The sequence below is a fragment of the Melospiza georgiana genome, chromosome 5 (genome assembly GCF_028018845.1).
Source record: "Melospiza georgiana isolate bMelGeo1 chromosome 5, bMelGeo1.pri, whole genome shotgun sequence".
NCBI classification, from domain to species: domain Eukaryota; kingdom Metazoa; phylum Chordata; class Aves; order Passeriformes; family Passerellidae; genus Melospiza; species Melospiza georgiana.
In genome coordinates this window covers 14,795,661-14,821,356 of record NC_080434.1, presented here as the reverse complement: position 1 = coordinate 14,821,356, position 25,696 = coordinate 14,795,661, and the positions used below count along the sequence as shown (strand labels likewise).

The window sequence follows — 25,696 nt, the reverse complement described above, 5'->3', positions numbered from 1 at the left end:
GTTGTATTCTCTGTTATGATTTGTTATGCTCTCCTGAATTTCTGATGCTTAGCAGACAAATGTCACCTAGATTAGCTGTGCTTTTTCTTGTCAATTACTGGACTCTAACAAAGTAGCCCAAATAGTCTGTACCTTCTGACCTAAACCTCATGGGTCATGACCAACTTGATCTCCTTGGTCATTCCTGAGTCTCTCCTGTGTTCCTCTATTACGTTAAGAAGGGACATGGAAATTCTAGCAGGTTGAATGTGTGTCTCCTTTGGGCACAAGTAAAGATGGTATTAATCTAAAGTCCTTGAATTGGGAAATCCAGTGCTCTAGAGTATTTGGGGAGTATGTTATATTATAAGTTTGGGCATTATTTCACAAAAATAAAATTTAAAATAGCAGCTTTGTGCTTAGGTTAAGTCCTTTCAGAGTAGTTGGGGCCTTGGCTACTAACTTAATTTCCTTGTACCTTTTGTTTCTAGCAGTAATTTTTCATGTGTCTAAGTTGGTAAGTTGGTTATCCCTTCACACCTTGTGACCACAGACTAACTTCAAGTAACTTACTAGAGCAGTAAATAATTCTGCTTTCCATAGAGAAACTGTATAGCTTTGCTACATATCTGCTTTGCAAATGGCTTCTCCTGTGTCTCAGTCAAGGGAAATCCCCAGTGTGCATCTTGGGAGGCTCACTGCCAAGCTGGGCTCGAATCTCTGGCAGAGAAGGTGTCACAGATCCATGGAATGTGGTAGCAGCCTGCTCTGTCACAGCCATAGGCTGGGTGAGAGTGTCTACAGCTGCATAAGAGCACATTTCCTGCTCAGTGTGTTAATGAACTGCAAGCCTACTAAGAGTTTGACATGACAGAAAAGAAATAGCCTTTCTGAGTAAATCATCTCCATTTTATAGATGTGTAAATAATAAGTGCATTTTAATACTCTTGTGTATTTCTCAGTAGGAGTTCCCAGTTTCCTATTCAGCGTCAAAAAAACCATGCTGAAAACCATCACCTTCTTACTTGCCCCCTAAAAAAAAACCTCAAAATGAACATTTTTGGAAAATTTAACATGGATGCTCTGATCAGATACTTGGTAGACAAAGTCCAAAAGATTACTAACTAGGCATTTTTGTATAGTATATGGTACTATAAACTGACTTAAATGCAAGGGGCTAAAATGCTTCTTTTAACTTAATGAGATTCACCAAACCTATAAAAAGATAAGTGTTCTTTTACTTGAGAAACAATTAGTTATGCTCTTGATTTGCTAACTTGAATATTCATCTTAGTAGGAGTTGAGACTTGTCCAGCTGTTCTTGCTGAGTCCTGATAAACTTCTAAAGACTGTGTTGTTTTTTCAGTTTGTTGTGCAAACTTATATTGGGAGGGGTGGTTGTGAAAGAATTGTGTGTAATTATATGTCCCTTGAAGCTGAAAATGGGTGTATGCTGTGTTGTCTTGAATATACTTGAATCTTTATAATTTAATTTTTTTCCTGCAGTGTACACGTCAGATCATCTCTGAAAAACTGGGTCGTGGCTCAAGAACAGTAGACCTGGAACTAGAAGCTCAGATAGATATATTGAGAGACAACAAAAAAAAATATGAAAATATCTTGAGACTGGCACAGACGCTGTCCACACAGCTCTTCCAGATGGTACATACCCAAAGGCAACTTGGAGATGCATTTGCTGACCTGAGTTTGAAATCATTGGAACTTCATGTAAGACTTTTACAGTGTTAAAAAAATACAGCAACAGAGATGAAGATAAGCCTAATTGACTCGTGCAGGGTGTCTGCTACTTAGCAGCTACTTTCATAAACATTGCAGTTAACAATATATTAGATACTCTTTGTGTTGAAAGCACTTAAAACTGTAGGAAGTTATTGAAATTACTGTAGTTCTTTATTGTTTCTTAAATGTTAGCCTCTAGTTGATGGTTGAACTCAAGAACTGACAATTTTGCTTTGTAGAGAAGATGCATTTTAGTATTAATTTTGCACCTAATGAAATGTCATCAAAGTGTTCCAGAGTGTTATGTCATTTCAATTACAAGATGTCTTTGGGGAATGTGCCTGGGAATAAGTAGATTAGGGCACATTACTTCACTTGGGCACATTTAATGTGAGTAAATTATTTTTCTGTAGCATATTTAAGCATTGAGATTTGATCTCTAAGTCCTTTTTTAATCAGAATTTTCCTACTAATAAGACTAATCTGTATTCTTATGTTGTCTGGAGTTGCTGAGCAAGAGAGGCAATCTTGAGATATCTGGGTTGTTATGATTCCATGGTTTAGAAGTTTATGTAACACTGGCACTTTCCTTTGCCAGTGGTAAAGCTGTTTGCTGTCAAGAGAGACAAGGTGCATGTTGCTTACAGAGTATAGTATCTGGCTTGCTTCTACATTGCTTTTTCTGCATTTGCAAAGTTAAAACAATTTGATCCTTTGGAAAACCAATATTAAATGGTTTAATAATTCCCTGAAACATAGCTGCTGAAACAGCTCAGATTATCTTTGTGATTTTAAAAGCATCTGTCTTTTCATAATTGACTTTTCCCATTGAGTTTTAAGGGAGTAGGTGGAGTTCATGCTTGCATAGAGGAACCTTAAGTGATAGCTAGCTGAAAAAATGTGAAACTCCTACACTAATGTGGAGGAATTTTTAATATTAGTCTGACAGATGAAAATCTGTGAATGTAGAGCATTTCTAGCAGCTAAGAAATTAAATTATCTGCTAAAAGAAGCTTTTAATAATCAGTTTATTCTTGACAAAAATATGGGCATGTGGTTTGTGGCAGATCTTAGTGATTGTTGTGAAGTATGTGCTGAAACTGGATGTTTCTTCCAAAACTTGGATGGAATCTGGCATCATGCTCATTTAATGAATCTTGGGATTTTTCCCATGATTAGCTTGTAACTTCTAATGGGAATACTGATCTTCCAGTTTCTTTCAGCATCTTGTATTGGTCTTGGACTTTGCTTCTGTCATTCATCTCTTGTGTGGATTCTTGAATGGGGTTGTTGATGAAAACCAAATAAAGGTTTCTGCTGCTGTAATGAGAGTTATCTAACCTTTGCTTCCTGGAGATTTGCCTGGTGTTTGTCTCTTTCCCTTTTGTGTTTTCCCTCTGTTTAATCTGTAATGTATTATCATCTGTAGCCAGGCCTACTTTTGGATATTTGGGTTTTTCCCTCTAAAACTTGTGCAGGACTAAAAGTAACATTTCTGAACAGTTAGTCTTTCATGTTTAGTGTGATAACAGTATATAAGCTTAAGTAAAATAAAAAAACTCCCCGAGTCTCAAGGTAATACTTTTTCTTTTAAACATGATAACAAAACAAATTTTTTATGTGGTATCTGGTGAGGTATTACTTCATGTGAATGGGTTGCTGTTTCTCTTTTGGATCCAAAGATAACTGCTGGTTCCAGGCTCATATGCCTCTAATTATATAGGCAGATGAATCCCAATTTTAATTGACCTGAGCATAGAGTATGAACTGAATGTAAACTCTGGGTGTAGAAAGGATTTCCTGTGTGTTTCGTAAGAGGTATCCACAGAGGTCACGGACAAAACTGAAAAGTTTGTATGAAACTATGAGCCATTGGAGGGAACATGATTGTTGGTCAGCATATTCCTTAGTACTGCAGGCCACTGCAGGCCCATCCTTCTTACCTCCCCCTTTGAACTGATGGTGTTTTCATTTGGGTCTGGCATGATCTGTGTGAGAGACCAGCTGGAAAACTAATTGCAGTCTTGCCTGCAGGAGGAAGAATAGATGGGACTAAGCTGCTGCAAGGGGCACTTCTACTGCTGTTGTCTCTGCCAGCATGCTGCTGTTTCTTCTCTGTGCTAGCACTCGTGTTAGCTGTGTAGCTGGCAATGTTTGAGCAAAGCCAGCTGGAAAATACTTGTTTTGGTTTTTTCCCAGCAAAATCTGTAGCAATTTAGTCAAGTGCTTTTGCTGCCCAGGCAGCTGTACAAAGCAAAGATGACAGATCTTTAGCAGTGTTTACAGGGCTTAGCTCGTAAAAACTTGCCCTGATTTCTCTTCCTTTTTTCTTCTCCTTCAATTTCTCACTTCCACTGCACCTTCTTTTCTAGACGATTCTTCCCTTACCATTGCCAATTACCTATTACCCTTACTGTTGTGAACTTGTTAACATGAAATATCATTTGGCTCTGGTGCTCATATTCTAGACAGATGAAAAGAAGCTGGGAGAATAGAGCACTTCTGAGTCAGTTGTTGGCAGTGTGCAGGCCTAAAAAGACCAAAGTTCCAAATATGAACCTAGTGTGTTTTATAGTCATTACAACCAGGGATTGTACTCTTTTCTGAGAACTCCCATCTGTAGAATATGGAGATGCTATATGGATGACATAGATATAATAATTGGATTCATTTGGCATCTATGCATTGGGAAAATCTTTGCAGCCTTGCTCAGCTTACTCTGCTGTTAACAAAGAGACATGGACAAACATATGTCTAAATGTGAATAAAATGCCTTGGAAATAATTTTGCCCTCGTCTCTTTGAAATTTATGGATGAGCTACATTAAATTTTTTATTTGCTATTCATTGTAATGCTCTGCTCTTCAATTATTTACAGCCTATTAAACCATGATAGATGTTGGGGTTTTTTGCAGTGCTCCTTTCCAGAATGTAAGAATAAAACTTAATAGCTAATTAATGCTCTGTGCCCTTGTGAATTTAGTTACATTTACTGTATTTAATGTAGCAGTGTCTCTGTTCTTATTAAAGTATTACCTAGACAACCATGAGAGATGATGGATTAAAACTGCTGAATGACAATGTGAAGATTGCATTAGCACTTGATTTTAAGTAACATTCAAGATATCAGAGTGCAGAAAAATCACATAAATTAGGATTTAACACCATGTGTGGTAAAAAAATTCATAAACTATGTTTTACTGATGTTGGAGAGATTTCATAAGAACTGTGAACAAAATATTGTATTGAAATAATATTGGTTTAATCATAATCATACCCAAACAGAAGTGAAAGACCTGCCACATCTGTTTGCATTTTTTTATATAGTTGCTAATGAATGCTATGATTTCAATTGATCTACAGCTTTGTTTTCTCTGTTCTTTGTTTATAGGAGGAGTTTGGCTACAATGCAGATACACAGAAACTTCTAGCTAAAAATGGAGAAACACTTCTTGGGGCTATTAACTTTTTTATTGCCAGTGTGAACACATTGGTGAATAAAACAATTGAGGATACATTGTTGACTGTGAAGCAGTACGAAAGTGCCAGGTAGCTATCCTGTGTCCAGCTCCTTTCCCTAAGAATTAATCCTTGGGAAGCAGAGTCTCTGTCAGCTTAGGTCTTGTATTTGAGTGACTGACCTGTCAGATAAAAACCTCATAACACAGCTCTCATCCAACGAGGGTTTCTGTTTAACTGTAGACGATTGCACAGATCTTCCAATGTTTTGTACATGTTTCCTTGCAGACTGAATTTTACTTGTTAGCTGTAGGAGTAATTATAGCTGGTTTTTCCCATGTGCTAGATTAAGGTGGCTTTCTAAGTAGCGTGACAGTGGAAGATTAACACTTTTATCCAGCTGCATTGCAATAGGTAAAATAATCTCTGACTGAAAGACACTTCATCTTGTGCCTCTGTTGATGAACAATGCCTGCAATTCACACTTGGGTTTTTATGCAGACATTTCAGGCTTGGTCAGAAAGGGGAAAATAAACCAGAAATTTCTCAGTGAGTGAATAATGGCTTTCTTATCCTGGAGAAGGCTGCTTTTAGATGTGGCGTAGTATTCTAAAGCTGGGTTCCTTTTTTCTGTCAGGGACTTGTAGCTCTTTCTGATGAGTGGTTCCATTCTTACTTTCTTTCACTTACCAGAATAAAGTGCATTTTTTTTTTAATTTGACAAAAGATGCAGTTTATACATATAATTTTTTGTGATACTTGGGGTTTTTTTAGCTCCAAAATTGCAAACTGCCTAAATTTGGAATTTCCTCCTTTTTTTAATTGTTCTGTTCTAATGCTTATTTTTGAACAAAATAGTAGGTTATTGTTTTGGTATTTAGGTAAACTTTCAAAGGCACGAAAGGTAGAATTAATGTGTAGATAAGGTATTGCTTTATTTTTGACATGTGTTTTGAAAAAAAAAAAATTGGTTCATATATCCAGGTATCCCCTGGAAAATTTATGCAAAATACATCTGCTGCAGTTGTTCTTGTCAGTCATTTTCAATATATGGTTCTTCCCTCCTGAAATACCTTCATTGCTTTCCCTTTCTGTTCACTAAAGAAATCAAATATTTTGCCATTTTAATAAGTCAAATAAATTATAAAGGTTCTTCACTGACATGGCCAGTTCATTATTTTACACTGTGAAAATAAGTCACATTTATTTCTGTGCCTCTTCTTTCCCGTTCCCTGTTGCACTTTAGCATTCATCTGTTCCCCTCTTCTGTCAGTTCTCGATAAGTTTAATGGTTTCCTTTTTGGAATTAAGCCATAAATTACTTATAAATCCTCAATCATAGTGGCAGTGAGAATCAGGAGGAGTAGCCCTGTGAATATTATTGCTTTTACCTCTGAAAAGGTTGTATTTTTCTTTTGAGCAGTTACATCAACTGAAAATTGTGTTTCATAACCAGTTTTTAATTCTGATTTGTTTCCACTTAAAGAAATGTCTGTAGGAAAGCATGTTTAAAAGGCCAAAAATAATGTGGTTTGTCCCATTAAAATAGTTGAATATGCTAGGTTCCATTATTTGACAACTACAGAAAAGCATGGACAGAAGAGTGATGCTTTGGGTGGGGGTGCACCATCTTCTTGCAGTCTGTTTTTCCATAGGACTTTTTCAAAGTTCTCAGAAAAGTATTTGTGGAAGAACTATGAAACTGTCCAAATAATACATATGGAGCAGCCTGGAGCATGCTGAAAATGCTTAGGTCAGAGTTTGGTGTATGTGACCTGTTCCTCAAACATCTGCTTAAAGGGGGGGTCATGCTCTGGGTCTGCCTCTTACTCTCAACACAAACTCTCCAGTGAACTGATTCAACAGCAGAAGAATGACCTGAAAAATATTTGCTAGCTTTTTCTGGGTCAGTAGGTTGAGATGTCTCAGGAGAAGCTCTGACTACTGAAGCCTGTACAAAACAGAGGGGCTGAGAGCATGTGGCTGAGACAGGAAGAGAAAAGGGAGGATGCTTGTTTAGGCAGTTTTATACAATGTGCTTGATGAATAGGAGGAGGGAGGAAAAAACTTGCCCAGGTTTTTTTTTATTATTATTTTTGGGGTTTTTTTTCCCTGTACTTAACTCTTTTGTTCATCTTCTGTTGTACTTAGACATATCTGAGGTCACTTTTGAGGCACTGCCCTTAGATGGTTCTTTTTTCCCTTCTCCTCTTTCTTGCCAGGATTGAATACGATGCTTATCGAACAGACCTGGAAGAGCTGAACCTGGGCCCTCGTGATGCAAACACTCTGCCAAAGATTGAACAATCACAGCAACTGTTTCAAGTGCACAAAGAGAAATACGACAAAATGCGTAATGACGTATCTATCAAATTGAAATTTTTGGAAGAAAATAAGGTAAGCTGCTACTTCTCATGTTATGATTAGGAGTTTTGTTCTACAAGTTGTTACATCTTGAAATATGTATTCATTTAGAAGTAGAATGAACAAGGAAAATAAGTTGAATTTTTGGAGTTCTTGCTGTATCACTGGGAGGACCCACTTATAGAGCAAGCAGCTTTAGAAGTCCCTAATCCAGCTACTCCAGCTACAAATGACAAACATTGTGACAGTAAGTTTCTTGTTGATACAAGAGGTTTCAAGTTTGCAGAAATATTACTTTTTCCAGTTTACCACGTTTATGGTCAAATGAGTCACAAAATTACTGATTTAATATTCAAAGTAACATGTACATTTGGCAACATTGTCACAGAGGTTATGCACAAAGAAGGAGACAGAACCATGAGGAGGCTTTTTCAAAATTAAGCTTTTTTTAAAGAATTTGAACTGAGAAGTACTACTTTGTATAATTAATGCCTTTATAGTTTCTTAATTTAAAACAGGACTCTTGAACTGTTGGCTTGAAGGGTGGGGTTTTTTTCATGTTTATTTCAACCCTACATTTCATCTATACCCTCTTAATGATGCGATTCTTACCCTTCTTATTCTACCAGGCAAAGATAAAACTGCTATATAAAACTTTAAAACTATTTTTTCTCTGATAAATAAGTCATTTGAAATTGTCTCTAATTAGATGTGAAAATTATGGTCTTTCAAGATCTGATTTTTTTCTTACTCATGGTAAATGAGATGGTTATAATCATGTGTGTTTATATTTCCCATGTTTTCAGAGGAAAGAAAAGGTGATTAAAACTTACATAGGAGGTAGTTGTCACTCTATCCAGGGTTAACATTATCAGTGGGTTAACATTTTCAGTATGGGTTGATTAACGTATTTTAAAAATTGAAACACAGGTAACAACAGCCTGTCAAAGAATACATGACTGGCCCCAGATTACAATAGCAAACCATGCTCCTTGCCTGGAAGGAGGAAAATTTAAAGGAAAAATCATAGGGACAGGATAAACCAATTAAAATGGATTATTATTTTGTATTCTTGAATATATTATCACATATTCAGTTGCATCATCTTCTTAGAATAAACGTGGGGCTCAGGGAAGAAACATGAACCATGAACAGATGATAAGACAAAGGTTGAGAAAATAAGCAAATTACTTTTTGGTTTCTAAAACAATATACGCTTAAAACAGCTCCTGAGCACTGTTCCTTCATACAGGCATCTGCCTTAGATCTCCCTGACCTGGAGTCACATAGCCAGCAAAAGTTGGCTTTGTGATGAACCAGATCATCAGGTGACTGAACTGGCATTGGCCTGACTGTATTTCTGGCTCTTGCTGAAAAAATTAGAAAATAAAAGGATTGAAAAAAATCATATTGAAATTTATTTTCTTGAAGAAGCTGAATCTAATCTAAATGCTGATACTGATCCTTAAATTAGAAAATGTTCCTGAGAGCTGGGTTTTAAAACTGTGCTAGATTGAAAACAGGTATGCTGAAGGTGTCTTCCTACTCTCCCCACCTTTGTTTTCTTCTTTTAGTAAGTTACTTGCTACCACTACAATGTACCTCTGTTAAAATGGTTTAATCCTTCCAGCTTATATCTGTACAAGAATTATGATGCTTAAGTTCAAATTAGTTTAAAATAGGAGTTACCCTACTTCCTCATGGTTTCCATTATCTGTATAACACACCAATTTATGTTTAAATGCATAGGAAGGCTTCAGAGCGAAGGCATTTTATTTCCATCTTGTACAAAAGATATTTCCATAATTTTTTTAAACTAAATTAGATAGCTTAGGGAACACTGAAGAAGTTGTCTTCCTAGTGACAGTCTTGAATTAGACCAAGCATCCTGTTAGCAGTCACAGCCTACAAATTGTTTCTGAAAGAGATTGTTTTTTCCTTCCTGCCTTTTATATTAATACAGTAGGGAATCTCACATGCTTAAGCCTTTATATCAGTGGTTGACATTTCTCAGTTTTGACACTGGAGATGTAAAAATATTTACTAAAGGGTGTGTGTAATTTTGTTCCCAAATGAGCTATAGAAAGGACTTCCCTTACACTTTAATATTGGCTTAAATAGAATTATCTGCTGAGAGCTTTTCTGAGGTGAGCTTTACTTTATTTTTTTTCTATTTATTGTGTAAGATGACATTATGTTATCATGGAAGTAGTTTGAAGGGAGTGAAGGAAGCAGCTTACCCTGTAGTGTAGGAGTAGCAGGTAGGATGGTTTGTGCCTGCCTTGGGGAAGAAGGGCATAAATTGGTGGAGAAGCAGTGGAAAGGGAAAGGGATGTGCTGCTGTTTCCAGCAGGTCCCTGCTCTGAGGCACAGAGCAGCCGTGTATGAAGCTTGCACTGCAGTGGCCTTGGACAGAAAAGCTCAGTCTGTGGTTTGCCAGTCTTTTCTTTCCTGTGGCTGAGACTGCTGGCACAGAAGCATTGCCTTTTACACTTCAGCTGCCTTTCTGAAAAAAAGTGTAAGAAGGGAGCAGGAGCAGCAACAATTCTGTGCTGTCTGCTGTTGGTGGTGTATTTCTGTAAAGTGCTTGTTCCCAGTATAACGTGGGCATTCAAGTTTTTATAATGGGTGCAGGTGAACAGAACTTTGTTTTCTGAGCAAATACACTCAGTCTCATCCCTTGATGAGAATCTGTTTTAAAGAGAATAGCTACTGGAGGAGAGAGAGTATTTGATATTCCAGGAGGAGCAGAAAGAGAGACTAGGAGAATCTTTGCAGAGTTCCCGTGTAACACTGGTTGGCAGGACTGAGATGGGTCCCAGTGTGGCTGTCTTAATTAATTTCTTAATTAAGTGCAGAGATCAGATCTAGAACAGAATAAACCTGAAACAACTTTTTAGTTCAGGTTTTCCCTGTTGTTACTGTTCACGGCAGCAACAAAATCCATTGGTTCAGTCAGGAGCAGTTCAGCTATCAGCAGTGTGTTCCTGGTAAATGGTGCTGCAAAGAACCTCTGAAGCCAGTTTAACTGGCTGGTGGGCTCCAGTTGGTCTGTGGTGCTGCAAATGTCGCCAAAGAACCCATTATCTAGAAGGGCCTATCTAGGTTTTCCCTGTATGGGGAAAAGGCATCACATGGTTGCAGTCTCTTTGTGCCTGTTCTCCTCAGTTCATATGCTAATATTTCAATTAAAAGCCCTCAAAGGCTTAGAGAGCTGCATTTACAGTAAAGCTGGAATTGCAAGTTTCTTTCTGTAAAACCAAGATACACAAGATTTCTATTGACTTTTATTACAGCATTTGATCTTGAAGTTAGAACTCATTTTTCTGAATGCTGATACAAGTTTTATTGGTGCTATCCCCAGCTGGCAGAGTTCTGTTGAAGTTTGTAGCATTTGCTGATGACTATAATAATAGTTGCATTCAAAATCTGCATCTTAAAAATAGGGGTTTTTTTAAATTAGAATGATGGCCTGTTCTTAGCTCAAAGATTTCTGTCATTTCTGGAAACAGTTTTAGAAGGTTTTGTCATTTTGAGTAAAAAAACCCTCTTACTCTTGGACACACTTGAAAAATGTCAAATACCATTTTATGCAGAGAAAGAAAATGACTGCACTTCTGTGATTTGTACTTCAGGAGTTTGCTTCTTAAATGCTTGCTTCTACAAATGAATCTGTAGTCCAGTGGAGACCCAGAGGATGAAACTGTTTAGACTAAATGACTTCAAATTAAGATAGCTAGGAGAAGGGATTGTGATGGTTGTGGAGGTACAGATGCATGGATAGATTCAAAGGGGTGTTGTCTTTTTGATTGTTGAGATGGCTGAAAGAGGCTGAATGAAGGTGTAAAGAAATATGCGCTTACTGTGCCACAGAAAATACAGTGTTCAGAGGGAGGTGTGCAAAGAGAACAATATTTAGAAAGAACTGAAATGTTAAGAGCATCCATGTGAAAAATCAAGTCCAACCTATAGTATCTTCTGTGACACATAAGTAAGTCTCCTGTGTAGGATGTGTCTGCCTGCAGGTTTTTATGCTTATCCACAATGTTTCTTTTTTGTTTTGAGATGTGTGCCACTTGTATTACAGAGTGCTTACTCTACTTATAATTAGGAACAAATAGGTATATGTAGTTAATTAACAAGGAACAAAGATTTTAACTGTTGTTCAACTGTAAAGCACGATGGCTTTTTGACAGCTATGTTAGTCATACATTGGAACCTGTATTTTAGCTGTATTTTAGCAGCATACCATTAGCATTCTTTGATTGAGGCAAATCTTCAAACAGTCCTTTCCTGGGATCGGTGCTACAGCTTGGTGATCAAGAGTTGGCCTTTACTGCTGCAATCTGACAATTGTTTCAAGGCTTTGATGCAAAAAAAAAGTGATCCCTTCACCCCCCCTTTTCCCCCATTGCCTTCTCTCTAGTGTTTGTGAAAGTGTTTGTGCAGCTGTGCAGAGAATCAGATTGGGGAACTGATCCAGGTTAAAGCAGATACATTGTTGTCTGCTTAATTTTAATCTAGATCTGTTCTCTGATCCAGCTGACTGCGTATCTGCATGAATGTTTTGCCAACAGAGGGCTAAGGTGAAATACAGTGTGGAAATTGCAATCAGGGACTGGATATGGGAGTGGGTAAGATATTTACCCATTCCCCAAGGTGGAGAAAGATTCTTTCATGGGAAAAGTGGGTAAATTTGAACTTGGTTTTAAATGAATACTTGGGATCCAGTCCTTAGCTGTGGTTGCAAGTGTTTTTGCTGTGGACATTGGGTGTTCTGAGGTGTTGCAGCTTTTTCCTCTTTGCTGGTTGCTGCTTCATAGTAGACCTTCTTTGTATTCTGTCAGACAGTTTAAGTGGTCTTTTTCTAGAAAAATTTTATTTTGAAGTTACTTGAATTAAGATATGGAAAAGATCCCACCATCATTTTGGGATTCACTTAGCAATCAGCTTCTGAAGGAGAAGAGTAGAAGTTGTAATACTTTGAACCTCTGCAAACAGTTTGATAACAATCATGAAATTTATACCACAATGACCTAGGGGATAGAACCTCATACAGTGAAGTAGCTTTAGTAGTTAAAAAATACCTCCAAAACAAACAGTATTTTTTCAGTCCAGATTATCTGCTTCTACACTGTCAATTCCAGCCTCTCTGTGTGTGTGTGTGTGTGTGTGTACATCCTTGAGCTTAGGCCTGACTGAAGTTTTGAAATTATCAGTAGATTTAGATTTTTGGGGCAATTCACAGAAGGTTTATGTTAGAAGCTACCCTAACAAAGTACCAAATGCAGTCTCAGACTGATGAACTTGGGCTGGGAGGGGAGGTTCGTTACCCCCATTTTATATGAGTTCCTATAAATTGTATGAGTAAAACTCTTGTAGCATTTTAATAATATGCTATAACAGTGAGTGTACTTCTCTGTAGAATTCTTGGCTGGGATTGCATGAAGTCTTGCATGTCAGTGAGGAAAGAAGCTGCTTAAGAAAAACACTGTGCTTTCTGTCTAAACTTTTGAAAGCAAACCCTTCATGTTGTTGTGACATTTTCCACTTATAAAGTGTAATATTTTGGTAATTAACATTTTTATAGATGAAAAATCTGTATGTTTATATACCTGTCTGCCCACACAAACTGAAGAAGAGGCCATCTTTTATGACTCAAAAAATAGTTTGAACTCTGTTTGAACAAGTGTAGTTAGCTAAATCCTGTGTCTCCTAGATGTTAAATTCTGTAAATTCTTTTGTAAATGAAAAAATGTCATCTAAAGGTATGATGGGGAATTCCTTTCTAACCATTTACATCTCTCATGTATTTTCTTGGAGAGCCTTTTGGTGGTATAAAGTATCATTTTATGCTGTTAATGAGACAAAAAACCTATTCTTTGGCATGTATTTGCATAAATTAACCTGAATTATTAGAGGAAACATAGGGAGAAAATATAGGGGTTCCAGTTTCCAGATTGTCAAAGCAACTTAGATGAAAATTCGGGCCAGCAAAGAAGAGGTTATTACTTAATTTTTGAATTGAGTCTGCTACTCAGTTTAAAAAAAAAGGGATATAATCAGAAATTTTAACTTTGTGAAGAATTTTTATATATTCCTGCAGGGATACACACACACATGGTCAACTCTTTATTCTCAAGGAATTTATATAATATATTTATTACATTTCTGAGTAAATGTTGCACTCTTCAGGTGTCATAGCATGTCAAATATAATGGTGGGGTGTTTAATTAGAGATCTTTCATTAAATGAAGAAGATGAGGTGTTTCTGTATTGAGTTACATGCATTTCAGAGAAGCCCAGTAGCCAATAACAAATAACCTGTTAAAACAGGCATGGCCCGCTGGTAGGCACGGGCCACACCTGCCCTAAGGAGAGTTTTGATTCCCAGCAGGACAGAAGTAGACTGTCCATTGTGGACTGTGCTGAAAAATGAGACAGTGATCTAAAATTTGAGTAGAGAAAGCTTAATCTGTTACCTCCCACATCTTCCCTTGAGGCTCACTCAGCCACCTCATTGCTCTGTTCTCTCTCTGTTGGCTGCCTGCTGCTGGGCTCAGCCTTATAGGCTGGAAACAGGTACAGGGCCACCACCGTGGGGATTTGGGGTCTGACACAAGAGTGGGGTGTGCTGGGCTGAGAGTACACTCAGGAAAGAAAAGGGTTTGGCTGCAGGAGGGAATGGATGGATGCCCTTGAGCATACTGCTTGCTGTCCATTCACAGCTTCAGGTTTCCTGGTGTGCTAGGATGGAAATGTAACATTTGCTTAACTTTGACTTCATCAGTGGGGCTGTAGCTTGTTATCATAGAGAAAAACAGTGATGCCCTCCAGCTTCCCTTGTGCTCTTCTCCCCAGGTTTTGATTGCTGTTGTGACAGGTGTATTTCATGACTACTTTTCACAAATGTTAGAGTCAAAGTGCTGAAAATAATCTGTGTTATAGGAGATGGGCAAGAAATATTGCTGGGAGAAGGGCATCAGTTTAATTTGATTTAGGTGTCCATGAGCTGGAAAGCAGCAACTTTCTGCAGGAGGGGCAACACATGAGCTGTATACTCAGGTAATGCCCTTGCCATGTATTGTTTCAGGGAGGTAGGTCCATTTGGCCTGCAGGCACGTATCTTAGAGGTTTGGCATTAATTTCAAGGCATCAAGTACTTGTAATCAAGTGTTTGATATTTGATAGCATTATGCTGTTTAGTGAATTGTTTGCTCTGTGCATGCTGAGTTGGTTTTGACTGTTAAACACACTTTATGAAAACTCTGAATCACTTTAATGTTAAAGAAATTCATATTTGCGTTTCATATCTGTATTTTTAAGCTTTTGTTAAATAAATCTATGGGAAGTCTGAGTATTTCAAATGCACCTATTTCTTTGTAGCTGACCTGTGATGATGTTAACATCAGCCTCCTCTCAATGTCTCTCTCCTTGCCTGCAGGTGAAGGTATTGCACAATCAGCTTGTTCTGTTCCACAATGCCATTGCGGCGTACTTTGCTGGCAATCAAAAGCAGCTTGAACAGACACTTAAACAGTTCCACATCAAATTGAAAACTCCTGGAGCAGATGCCCCATCCTGGCTTGAAGAACAGTAATCAGATCATAGAAGAGGACCCAATGTTAACCTAAAATTCTTTAAATCTGAGAATAATTAAGGGTTGGGGTTGAAGGACTGTTGAAGTGATTCTTGAATGGACAGCTTTAAATTTTTCCCCTTTTATAATACTGTAAAACTGAATTTGATAGGAAAGTGGGTGACTTTAAGGTAACCAAACATAATTTCTGTAATTTCAAATATAGAGCACTCCTTTTGTATGTAAAGGTTGGCAGATATTTCTGTAATTGGGATAGGGGAGGGAGAGAGGGAGGGGAAACAAAACTATTATAGATTTGCACTGACAAATGATGCTTGTGATTTCTGATATTTTGGTGGCTAGTCAAAATACTTGCAAATGGAGGTTTACATGATTTGTACCAACATCTGTTATTTTATAGATGAATATAGAAAACATCTTTAGTAATTTTCATATGACTTTTAAAAAAATGAGAAAGTTAAAAGACTATTTTGCAGATGAATACTATAAGGCCTATATGTGATATCTGCATATAAGGCAACAGTAGCAGATGGCTCATTGACAAGTGGAATTGCAGCAAATGCCTTTTTTACAAATGTACCTTTCCATCAAAGGGTTAAAAAAGAACAACAAAAAACACTAAAGCAAGAATCACTGTCAGTCTGAGGCTTCTGAGCACACGTTTTTGCTTTGCACCAAGTGGTTTGCTGAGTGAGGCCAACCATTAAATGTACTAATTTCATTTAAAATGTTTTTCTCTATGAAACAAATACCGTACTAGCCTTAAATCACAGGTATGTGCCTTTTTATAAGATAATATTTTCCACCAGTGTACATAACCTAAGAACCCATTCATGTAATAGTTTGTCAGTTCCCAACAAGGGGAAGATGACTGTGTAAATGCTGTGTCATTGTACACTTAGAGCAAGTTAAAGCTTTAGTTAAATTTCATGGGCAGGTATGATTTTGAGAGGAAATCGGGCCAGTGTGTTTTTTCTGTTTAATTGAAAAGCATACTTTGGTAATGGGAGTAAAATGGAGGACACATTTTTAATTTCTTCATCATTTCTGTAGTCCTTAAATGTAAAATTATATGTCAATTTTATCATAGACATTATAAATTCAATATATTGGAGTCCTCATTTGCACATGTTATGTTGCTTTATGTTATGTTAAGTAAAATGAAATATTTCAAATATGTTATTTACAATGGTGTGGATTGTATGATTTATGTACTGTATGTTCAAATGCCTTTCAGCTGACATTCTAAAGTTTTCAGTGTTTAACACAACTGTAATGTAACTGTAAATCAAACTTTTTAATCATTCCTCATTAAATTCTTGGCCTGACAGAGCCTTCTTTATGTTTTTGTTCTGTCAGAGTCTCTTGTAATAGCTCAATTACGTTCCCTAGAATGTATATCCTATGTGAATTTTGTATTCATATTAAACATGTTTGCAGTCAAACTTTCTTGAGTTGTGATGTTAAAAGTAGAATGGAGCTTCTGCAGTGAAAGCTTAGTCCTACTTTTGTGAGTTGTCACCCCTGCCCAAGAATATCTCATTAAGCAGAGCTAGGGTAGTGATGCTGTTTTAAATGTGGGCAAGTTCAACTGGAAAGTAAATCCATAGTGAAACAAATCTTTTAATATATGTGGGTTTTGACTTGAACTTCTAAAGGAAATTAAATTTTATTTACAATTCTTATGAAGCCATTGACTTCCACTGAATCTTGGCACACATGTGGTATGATGGTGCAAGGTAAGCGAGTGAGTGACTGTAGGCTTGAACTGGGAAATTATTGCAGGGGTGAAGAATGCAAGCCCACTGGCCATAACTGAAGTATTGGGCTTTCAGAACACTGCAGAAAAAGGGTACATGAGGAACTCTTGCTCTTGGTTTCTCCCTGAGATTCATGTGTCCCCTGCCTAGGATTGCTGCTGCTCAGAAGGAACTCTCTGTCAGAAATGGTAAGAGTGAACCTGAACCTGCAGTTGCCTTAAGAAAGACTGACCAATGTGGCATTGTGTAATCCTCAAACTTTTGCAATGGCTTGAAACTGCTGGAGTCTCTTCACCTGGAAGAAAAGGTGGGACCAAAGAGATTACTTGCTAAAATCTGTCTGTATTGTTTAATACTGGGGAAAGGAAGAATTACTTCCATTTTGCTCAGCAAAGCAATTGTTCTAATGGGAAGCCTCAGTGAGGAGGGTTCTCTGTTCAATAAGTTATTAAACTGATAGTAGCCTGCTGTAGTACTGTAGCTTTCTTTGTTCACTGCTCAAATACATGTGCTTAGGAAATAATTCAAGCTCATATCTTATATTTAAAATTAGCTTTTTAGAGCTAACCAAATTTAGAAACTTGTATCAAGAGATTGTAAGAGAAAGGACACTTCAGCATTTCCAGTGGGAAGTAGTTATGGTTGTGAGGTTTTCTGATCCTCATAAAAAAGCATTATAAATATTTTAAGGTTGTAATGTGGCCTTTATCTAGGTGGACAGTTGTCAGGATGGGATGTTTTTGTTGTTTGTAGAGGAGGCCATACCCACCTTGTAGAGACTTGTCTGTGACAGATTTCATCTCTGTTAACAAATTGTTACAATAATGCTTGCACTGTTGCGTGAGGTTTCTTAGGATGAAGAACTCAAAGCAATTAGTAACATTTTCAGATACGCTGTTGTAGCTGCTGTACCAGACATGGCGAGCTGTTTTGATTCTCAGTGACCGTACTATAAGTTATCTGTACTCCTGGCTTGTTTGAAACTTGTTGCTTATGTTATTTTGTTAATCTGAATTCTACAAACAGCTTTTGTACTCTAAAAATGCTCCTTGGCCTACTTCATGCTTTTACAAGCCTCTTACAAAGAACATTTCTGGTTACAAAATGTCTCTGTATTTTTATTTGGAAAGAGATCTACACAGGCAAGAGTATACTAATACACCATTAACATCATAACATCATTAAAGTAACAGCTTTTTTTTCGATCTTCAGTCAGCTGGTTTTCCCAGAAACCTTATCTCTAGTCTGTCTGTCCTTTCAAATACGATCAAAGTAATGTAAAAAGAAAGCTAAATGTTTCCCTCAACTCTGTTTTGAACTGAATGGGGGGCATATTCACTTTTTATGCTTTGCTTATCTGCTCTTGTTCCTTGTTGCGGTGTTACAAAAAGTGAAAGCTATTGTAATTATGTAGCATTCCTCATCTGCAATTGCCTTCAGGTTTGGGGTTTTTTTTAGTCTGGTTATCTTTTCCATGTTGCATGCTTGGTGTAAGGGTTGTACTAGTCAAAAATTTTTTTGTATTAGTTGTGAATGTTACCATATTTTATGGTAGCTCCCACCCTAAAATTAACCAAACTACTTGTTGCTAAACTGTGTCAAGATGAAAGGGTTTTTTTATTAGAGGATCTTTATTAGACAGAGGATTTGACTGCTGGGTTTATATTTCTCTCGTTTCTTACTGTTTGTTGCTCTTCGACATCTTTGCGTTCTTTCTGGTTGCTCTGGTGTTAAAGACAGGGATACACAGAAAACAGAGTTCTCTGTCTGTGACAGTGCTCTTGTTCACCTCTCTACACGTGTTTTACCAACATCCCTCCTCTTCATTTCCATGAGTCTTGTGTGGAAACCAAATGGCCAGGGACAAGGAGGGTGTTCACATGTTTTTGTCATCGTGGTAATAGATTGAAGGGAGTGAAGGAAGCAGCTTACCCTGTAGTGTAGGAGTAGCAGGTAGGATGGTTTGTGCCTGCCTTGGGGAAGAAGGGCATAAATTGGTGGAGAAGCAGTGGAAAGGGAAAGGGATGTGCTGCTGTTTCCAGCAGGTCCCTGCTCTGAGGCACAGAGCAGCAGTGTATGAAGCTTGCACTGCAGTGGCCTTGGACAGAAAAGCTCAGTCTGTGGTTTGCCAGTCTTTTCTTTCCTGTGGCTGAGACTGCTGGCACAGAAGCATTGCCTTTTACGCTTCAGCTGCCTTTCTGAAAAAAAGTGTAAGAAGGGAGCAGGAGCAGCAACAATTCTGTGCTGTCTGCTGTTGGTGGTGTATTTCTGTAAAGTGCTTGTTCCCAGCATAAAGTGGGCATTCAAGTTTTTATAATGAGTGCAGGTGAACAGAACTTTGTTTTCTGAGCAAATACACTCAGTCTCATCCCTTGATGAGAATCTGTTTTAAAGAGAATAGCTACTGGAGGAGAGAGAGTATTTGATATTCCAGGAGGAGCAGAAAGAGAGACTAGGAGAATCTTTGCAGAGTTCCCGTGTAACACTGGTTGGCAGGACTGAGATGGGTCCCAGTGTGGCTGTCTTAATTAATTTCTTAATTAAGTGCAGAGATCAGATCTAGAACAGAATAATCCTGAAACAACTTTTTAGTTCAGGTTTTCCCTGTTGTTGCTGTTCACGGCAGCAACAAAATCCATTGGTTCAGTCAGGAGCAGTTCAGCTATCAGCAGTGTGTTCCTATTACTTAATGAATGGTGTATCTTACTGTGCTAATTAAATAATTATACATCTTGCTGCCTTTTAAAAAATACTAAGGGCTGTAAATTCAAGCACTTAAGTGATAAATAATGTTAAAAACTAGTGTTGCCTGTTCAGTTTTGATTTGCCTTTGTTACATATGCATCATGCTAGTTTTATGTGATGGTGGTAATTAATTGTAGGATTTTGTTTTGAGAGCTTAACTAACAGAGTGCTTAATTTTGAGCCCAAATATAACTTGGTAATTGTGACAGGAGTGTCACAATTAACTTTTTCTCCTCCTTTTATCCAAGCTCTGTAAAATTGAGGGATTGTAATGAAGATGACACCTTTTTTCAGGTAGTGTAAATTGCTTTATTTCCATTAGATCTGTTCAGTCATTAGATTTGTGTTCAGCCTAAAGAATTAGATGCTCTGTGCTCTGAAGAAAAGCAGAGTTTACAAAAGACAAGGTGTTTTTTTACTTCTCATAAGAAAAAAAAAATGCTTTAAAAAAGTAGTAATCCTGAAAACTGTCTTGAGCATTTCATTAATTGGAAATCTTAAAAAATTAACAGTATGATTTGGTTTTGTAGTGTACCAACTCATCTAAATGCTATCTGTTCTAGGGAGGTGCATTTGTTGTTTATTATAGGCGGGGCTGCTTGATCTGCCTGTTATTAAAGTTACCTAATACTTCCTACTGTAAAGACCAGTTTTCAGTTGTTTATAACTCAGAGTCATTTTAGCCGTGTGGGCAAAATATTTGCCTGTTGAGTGTTACATGTTTAGGTGAAAAAATCTAAAGCCAAAAATTTAAAATGAATTTGCTAACATGTTTTGGAAAAATTCAGGGAGAACAAACCCACAGGGTGAGAAAAAGTGCAGAGTTTAACTTCACATCCGGACTGGCTCCCAGGTCCTCTGCTGTCCTGTTTGGGTTCTGACTTTTCACATACAATGCCATTATGCAAGTCTCTTGTTTGGCTTGCTCTTTCCGTCTTTTCCAGAGCACATTTGTGCTCATGACTGGCAGCAATGAAAACAAGTGCCTTTGGCTCCGGCAGCAGCGGTTACAGTCCGGGCGCAAAGCGCTTCCTCGGGATGACCTCAGGGCTGCCCTGACACTCTCGAGGAATGTCCACGCTGGCTCCGAGCTGAGCGTGTCCTCTCCAGCTCTGCTAACCCTGCCAAGCAGAGATGTGTGCTCTGATGGGAATTGCCTTTTACTGCTCTTCAACTCTTTCCATTCAGTGAATTTTCAGCTTAAATGACTGGGTTCTGGCATTACGTTCCTTAAATTTTCCTTTTGTTCTAATATTACTTTTTTAAATTGAAGTGACTAAAGCAGGCTGTCCTGCCAGACCAGTAGGTCAGACAGATTTCTGGCTGCAGAACTGTGAGCAGGAATGGTGTAACCCCTGCAACCATGGACCTGGGCCAGAGGAGGCCACCTGGTTCCCCACTCTTCCTCTGGTTCCTGCCTCCCAACACCTGAGCAGACTAAATAGCACAGGTGAGGCTACACAGGTAAGGTAAGATTTTGTCCTGCTGCTCTTGCTTTCCCACCCCTGGTTGTATCAAGGTGTTTTCTCTCTCCCGTGCTCAGCTCAGAAGCTTTGGTGGCTTATTAAGCAGGACTAGAAGTGAGGTTTCTTATTCCTCCCTCCCTCCTTTCTCAGGAAAGGAAGAGTTCCTGTTTCCATCTTTGGAATTTGCCTTCTGTATAAAGTAGTGTTGGGGTGTGTGGGCTGACTATTAATTGACTTGAGTGAGGTTCTTCACCTTTACTCCTCCTGGGAAAATGTTTTTATTTTAGACATAGGATTGAATCTCTTGATAGAATATTTTAGAACCGCTTGTATTTGTTTGCTGTCTTATCAGTCAATGGTACTTTGGCTTTCGGGCATCCACAACTCACATGCGCTGCTGCCTGGAGCGCTGTAACCCAGGGCTGTGATCACGTCTTAAATTCGTCTGCACTTCTCTCCCACCGTCCGCTTTGGAGTCACAAGGGGCCCGTCTTGCCTCTTCCCCCGAGCTTGCAGGGCTGAGCCGGCGGGGAGCGCCGGGGTGAGGGATGCGGGACGGACCGAGGGATGCGGACGGACCGAGGGATGCGGGATGGACCGAGGGATGCGCTTGCTCGGGAGCGTGGGCAGAGGGCGAAAGGCTTCAGCCGTGGAGAGGAGCCCGTTCCTTCCAGCGTGGCCGCTGCCGGCAGCCCCGCTGTCCTGCTCCTATAGAAATAGTTGCTGTGAGTGCGGTGACAGCGTGCGGGCAGGGATGGCTGGACGCGTCGATAGAGCAGCTCAGCCGGAGCTGGCTTAGACCCAGCGCCCCCGGAGGCGCCACAGCGCATCTCCGTTCGCGCGGCGGCGGCGCCGGCGCTGGGCCGCGGGTCGCTCTCCTCCCGCACGGGCTTTGCGGTGGCACGGGCCGGGCAGGGGGATCGAGGCCCCGCTGTCCCGCGGCCGGGCCGCTCCCGGGGCCGCCGCCGCCACCGTCACCTGCCGCGGCCCCGCCCGGGCGCGCCTGCGCTGCCCCGCCCCGCGCTCCGGCGGCGCGGCCGGGCCGGGCGCGATGGGAGGAAGCGGCGGCGGCGGCACCGGACCGGGCTGCGCCGCGTGCTCCCGCGGGCACCGAGGTGAGCGGGGCGCGGGGACCCCCGGGCCGGGCGGGGGCTCCGCGGTGCCGGGGGGCGCAGCCGGGCCGGGCACTGCGGGGGTGTCGCCGCCCTCCTGCGCGGGTCCTTCGCCGCCTTCCCGAGGCGTAGGAGGGGGGAGCGCTCCCGGGGAGAAGACGGACTCCCCTTCCCGCGGGACCCCGGGCCCGGCCGGCCCCGGCACGGCGGGAGAGCCGCTGCCGCCGCTCCGCTCGCACGGCGCTGTCCCGGGCGCCGTCCCGGGCGCTGTCCCGGCTTTCTCCGGCGGGCCGAGCGCTGCCCCCGCCACGTCCTGCGGGGACAGCGGGGTCGGGGCGCTCCCACCGGGTCAGGGCGCAGTGTTACCCCGGGCGGCGGGGTCCGGCGGAGCCGGGGGGCGGCGGGCACGGTGTTACCCCGGGTGCAGCCGAGCCGCCAGCGCCCTCCGCGGTGCCCCGTGGCCTGCGGCGTCGGTGGAAGGGAATTAGGGAGTAACGATCTGTCGCCGCCCCTCGGGTGGTCCCGGCGGCAGGGCCCCCACAGGCACCGCAGCCTGGCACCTGGTCCGGGCGGAGAGCACAGCGGTGCGGCTGGGGCTCCTCCCGTGGGAGCCCTTTCCCTGCGGCACCTGGAAGCCCGAACAGAAATAGCCGGGGTCGAGCCCCCCGGGCCAGCCCCGTCAGGTCCCGGCCCGGCCCGGGCGGCTGGCAGGGACGCGGTGCCGCACAGCGCTTCTGTGGGATGCACTGAGCCGGCAAGTGCGGAGTCGCTGAATAGCGTGAGCTGCGTGTTCCTTGTAACCCGCAGATTTTGGCAGGATCAGGGGATGGTTATTGGCGTTTGCAGCTCCTCTGTCTGCAGTCAGCAACTAGTTGCTCCCTTTGCCTTTTGTAGGGTTGTTCTTGAGACACAGACACCCAAATGCTGTGGTTGGGCTCGGCGTTGTTCTCATGAGAACTTGGAGGGCGCCTGATACAGAACCGTGGGCAGGGGAGAGCGTAAGGTGTGAGTTAAAGGGAGTCAGTCATATCTTGCAGTATGAATTATGAAATGCCCTTCAGTGCGTCGTGCACCTCACCTGTTAATTTGTGTATGCAAACACAATCTGTGTCCGTCTTAGTGGCAACTGCCTTTTTTGCAAGAAACAAATTACTTTAGAGTGCTTCTCTTACCTGAGGAGAAAGTTGTCCCCACCCTCTAACTTTTAAATTACATTTCCAAGTTAGATTAGCTTGGCTAAAACAATGAATGAGACAAAGAAATAAAATATTTCTTTTATGCCAAATATGGACACAATTAAAACGTGCAGTAAAGATGTTACTTTAGAGCTTTGGTGCTTCTCTGGCTGTTTTGGATAACAGACATGCAACAATGAGGCATAATTGCAATGTCTTAAACGTTTGTTCTTTGGTTCATTTTTTTTCCCTTTAATCCTTTGGAAAGTGTGGAGAGGCTCCTTAGGAGTTAAAATTTTGCTTGGCTTCTATTACGCATCCCGATCCCAGCGTGTCTTGGTAATCTGTAGCTCACAGTTGGAACGGCTGCCTTGTTCCCCACCTCCTCTTGCTGTACTTCCTGCTCAGAGGCACCTGCTGATACCAGCGAGCAGCCCAGAACCTGTCCTGGCTGCCAGCTTCTCTCCTCTCCCACCCACGGTGATGGTGGGAGCCTCCGCTGGGAAGAGCTTTGAGCGGCTCCTCTGGAGAGGCAGCATGAGAAGGCAATTTTGACCAGTCTCCTGGTGTCTGGTAACTCGAGACTGCCATCCTCTCACAAGCAGGTGACCTCTGTCACCTGGATCGTGCTTATCTGTCAGAAAACAAAGCTGAATGCCAGCCTTTATGCTGTGCCTTTCCTTTTGTGCCTTCCTTCCAAATGCTGATTCCTCCCCTTTCCTGGTTCTGGGTGTTACCTCATCTAAAGCAGTACAGGGCTCATTGGATTGAAAACAGTTTTTCCTGTTCTATCTATCTTTACATCTAGGCTGGGATGTTTTCTTCCCCGTGCCTTCTCCACTCCTTTCACTAGGAGTGTCCCTTGTCTAGCGCAGAAGTGCTCAGGTCTGAGATCAGTCGTTTTCCACTCCTGTGTGTTAGTGCTGCGACTCTGATGATTCACCTCCTACAACCCTGTTCCATTAGGATTTGATCCTGTTTTTCCTAAAGCAGATGGACTTATTGAAAGTCTCAAAATGAGGTTCTTGACTGTTGCCTGGGGCATGGTCGGTCAGTCTGTCTGTGTCTTTTTTTAAACTTTTTTTGGTGAATGTGTGGGAACCCAAGTTAGAAAATACTATTGTTGAATACTGCTTTGTATGATGGTGGAAAACTAGCTAATACATTTTTCATTTTTAAATAAGTAGTAGGGAGGAAAAGTGTTTTTCCTACTTGAGTATTTCTTTAAATTAATGCAACACTTAATTGCTTTGAGTGGTTAATCTCCTTCCACCACCTTGCACCTGCTTTTTTATGCCTCTCTGCTTCTATGATCATGAATTTGGGAGGAGAGGCGTGAACATGTAGAGCCCTGTAATAGCAGCTCGGTACTAATGCTGACTTAAATTTGAAACACTCTATCCTGATCCACTTTCTTTGTAGCTTCTCTCCTTTTTACCATGCCATTAAAATATTTTCCATCATGCCTGTGATTTAAACCTCATACAGGCTTTTTATATATGTTTTCTGCTCTTGTAAACGCACGGATAACGTAAGGTATGAGATCGGAAAATCTGAAGCAGGAGAGAGGAGTTCATTGCTACCTGAGCAAGGTTTTGAGAAGAAAAGGTACAGTGGATGATTTTGTGTTGTTTTCCATTGATTTCAGTGAAGCTGTGAGTGGCTGAGCCCTTGCAGACCAAGAGAGAATTTACCCTAAGGCTTTTTTCTGTGACTTGGGTCTGTTTGTTCATGTACGGTCTAGTGATGGATCTCTGGCAAAAATAGCAAAGTTTTTTCATCACTATTATACAATGTCAAATTGATCTGGGTTGCTATTAGCTCCGTGTGAACCCTGCTGAGGAGGCATACTACTAAGTCAGTGCCAAATTTCTGATTTGATGTTGTTCTTGTGCCAGGGCATTACTTGAGCATTTTCTGGTGAGGTTTCCTGAGACTGAGTTTTCCTCAGGGGCCTGTTTGTCTCCTATCTGAGTTTGCATCGTGTGCCATCTTTGAATTTGCAATTTTTTTTCTTGTAAATTCCCAAATTTTTTTTTGAGATAGATTCCAAATTTCCATAAAATCATGAGATTCCTCATTGGTATGTATTTGAAACACTTTAGTTTTTCCCTGAGACTTATTTCCTTGAGAATTAAATCTGTTCAATAGATTTTGTTTCTTAAAAATGTGGGGTTTGTGGAACTCATGCTCTTACCTGAAGGTTTGCTGCTAATAGCAGCATTTTTATTTAGACGGTAACAGTATAAAAAAAGTGCTAAAACCCACTGTGATTCCTGTTGTTTTATGAGATAATC

The 25,696-nt window shown here is 40.6% G+C and overlaps 2 protein-coding genes across 5 annotated transcripts in view; both read left to right on the top strand.

Moving 5' to 3' along the window:
* Positions 1-16,586, top strand: part of ARFIP1 (ADP ribosylation factor interacting protein 1) — a 40,813-nt gene extending 24,227 nt beyond the window's left edge. For all 3 annotated transcript variants that reach the window (XM_058025067.1, XM_058025068.1, XM_058025066.1), the window contains 4 exons: positions 1,486-1,707; positions 5,110-5,267; positions 7,400-7,574; positions 14,986-16,586. In XM_058025067.1, the coding sequence (XP_057881050.1) occupies positions 1,486-1,707; positions 5,110-5,267; positions 7,400-7,574; positions 14,986-15,141 (711 nt within the window). In that variant the 3' untranslated portion in view covers positions 15,142-16,586. The remainder of the gene's footprint in view (positions 1-1,485; positions 1,708-5,109; positions 5,268-7,399; positions 7,575-14,985) is intronic.
* A 5,048-nt stretch (positions 16,587-21,634) lies between these two features.
* The window catches only part of FHDC1 (FH2 domain containing 1), a 36,819-nt gene continuing 32,757 nt past the window's right edge, over positions 21,635-25,696 (top strand). The window contains exon 1 of one of the 2 annotated variants that reach the window (XM_058024836.1): positions 21,635-21,653. The gene's annotated coding sequence lies outside the window, so the exon portion shown is untranslated. Of the gene's footprint in view, positions 21,654-22,146; positions 22,228-25,696 lie in introns of those variants that run through there. The other variant, XM_058024835.1, reaches the window with a different exon arrangement.